Raw genomic sequence first — 1308 nt, forward strand, 5'->3', positions numbered from 1 at the left:
AAAAAAAAGGAGGTAGCATTTACGCTGGTGTGCCATCGCCTTAGCATCTCCTCCTGCCCCCTCTACCTCTGTGGTTCCTTTCTCTTCTTTACAAAAACATTCAATCCTTGCCGATTTTCTCTGGTGCTCCCACAGCCCAACCACTGACTCCTTCCACAGCACCTGTCACCATATCATCGCTGCCTGTTTGTGCATGCTCAAGGAGGGTTGGTCGAATGAATGAATTCAGTCTGTACCCAATGCCGCGCCTGGCACGATAGGCATTCACATGCAGCCATGCCGAAAGGCTGAGTGAATGCTGGATTGAATGAACGCCTGTAAAATATCTACAGGAAAGCCTGCAGGAAATGCCCTCCATAAATTCTAGTCCCCTTCTCCTTCCTAACCAAATCCTCCCCTCCTTCTGCTTCCATTTCCTAGCTGTGTAGCTTAGGCAAAGTGGTTTACCTCTCTGTGCCTAATTTTGGCAAAGGTAAAAGGGGGAAGTGAACCTCATCTGGTTCTGGAGAACTTCCACGGATGCTGTATGGAAAGCCTGGCACCGTGCCTAGTGGAGAGGGCTCGATGATAGTTAGAAGGAGCGCCTACCTTGCTTCCCCTTTCTCATTTCCTGCCACAAGTCTCTCACCCACTTTCTCTGTCTCCCTCTCACCCCTTGTCTTTCTCCATCTTGTCTTCCTATAAAGACCCAGCACTTCCCTCCTCCATGAAACCTGGATTCCTCCAAGGCGAAGGCCCACCTCTCTGGGGCCTCTCAGCCTCCAGCGCTGACATCCTAGCCCGCCTCGACAGGTGGGCTCACCATACAACCCTTCCTCCTCCCCCTTCAGCCCCCGCCTCCTGCTCTTCAACTGAGGTTCGCTTTCCCAGCTTCCCCACGCCCTGCACAGTGCTGGTCAGTAAAAGGTCGAGAGGAAGACAGTGACGAGTGGCGACTTGGTTCACGGGGTTCTTTGCTTCCTCGGTGGCAGAGGGGCCTGGGGCCTCTCTCCAGCACCTCTGCCCTTCCCCAGCCATCGAGTTGATCAAGGACCTGGTGGGTTACGATGTGCGCCAGGCGCTGCTCAAGGGCCTCGTGGCGCTGCTGATACCGTCAGTCAAGGAGACCTCCAAACTGCAGGCCAAGATCCTCAGTGGTAGGGACCTGCTCAAATGGGGCTGCCTGGGCCAAGGGAGGGGGGTCTCCTGCCTCACGGCCGCCTCCTCCTCAGATCCCTCGGTTCTCCAGCTCACCCCCAGCCTGCCGATGTTTTTGCAGCAGGCCGCGGCCGCCAAGGCCATCGGGTAAGCTGGCAGAGGGTAATGGGT

The 1308-nt window shown here is 55.8% G+C and overlaps 1 protein-coding gene across 1 annotated transcript in view; it reads left to right on the forward strand.

The window, feature by feature from the left end:
* LOC105515345 (chromosome unknown open reading frame, human C1orf228) overlaps positions 1-1308 on the forward strand; it is a 56163-nt gene that overhangs the window by 53144 nt on the left and 1711 nt on the right. Inside the window, exons 7-8 of the mRNA XM_011947143.1 lie at positions 1014-1136; positions 1212-1284. Of these exons, the coding sequence (XP_011802533.1) occupies positions 1014-1136; positions 1212-1284 (196 nt within the window). The remainder of the gene's footprint in view (positions 1-1013; positions 1137-1211; positions 1285-1308) is intronic.

Source organism: Colobus angolensis, unplaced genomic scaffold (assembly GCF_000951035.1).
Source record: "Colobus angolensis palliatus isolate OR3802 unplaced genomic scaffold, Cang.pa_1.0 Scaffold106, whole genome shotgun sequence".
NCBI lineage: Eukaryota > Metazoa > Chordata > Mammalia > Primates > Cercopithecidae > Colobus > Colobus angolensis.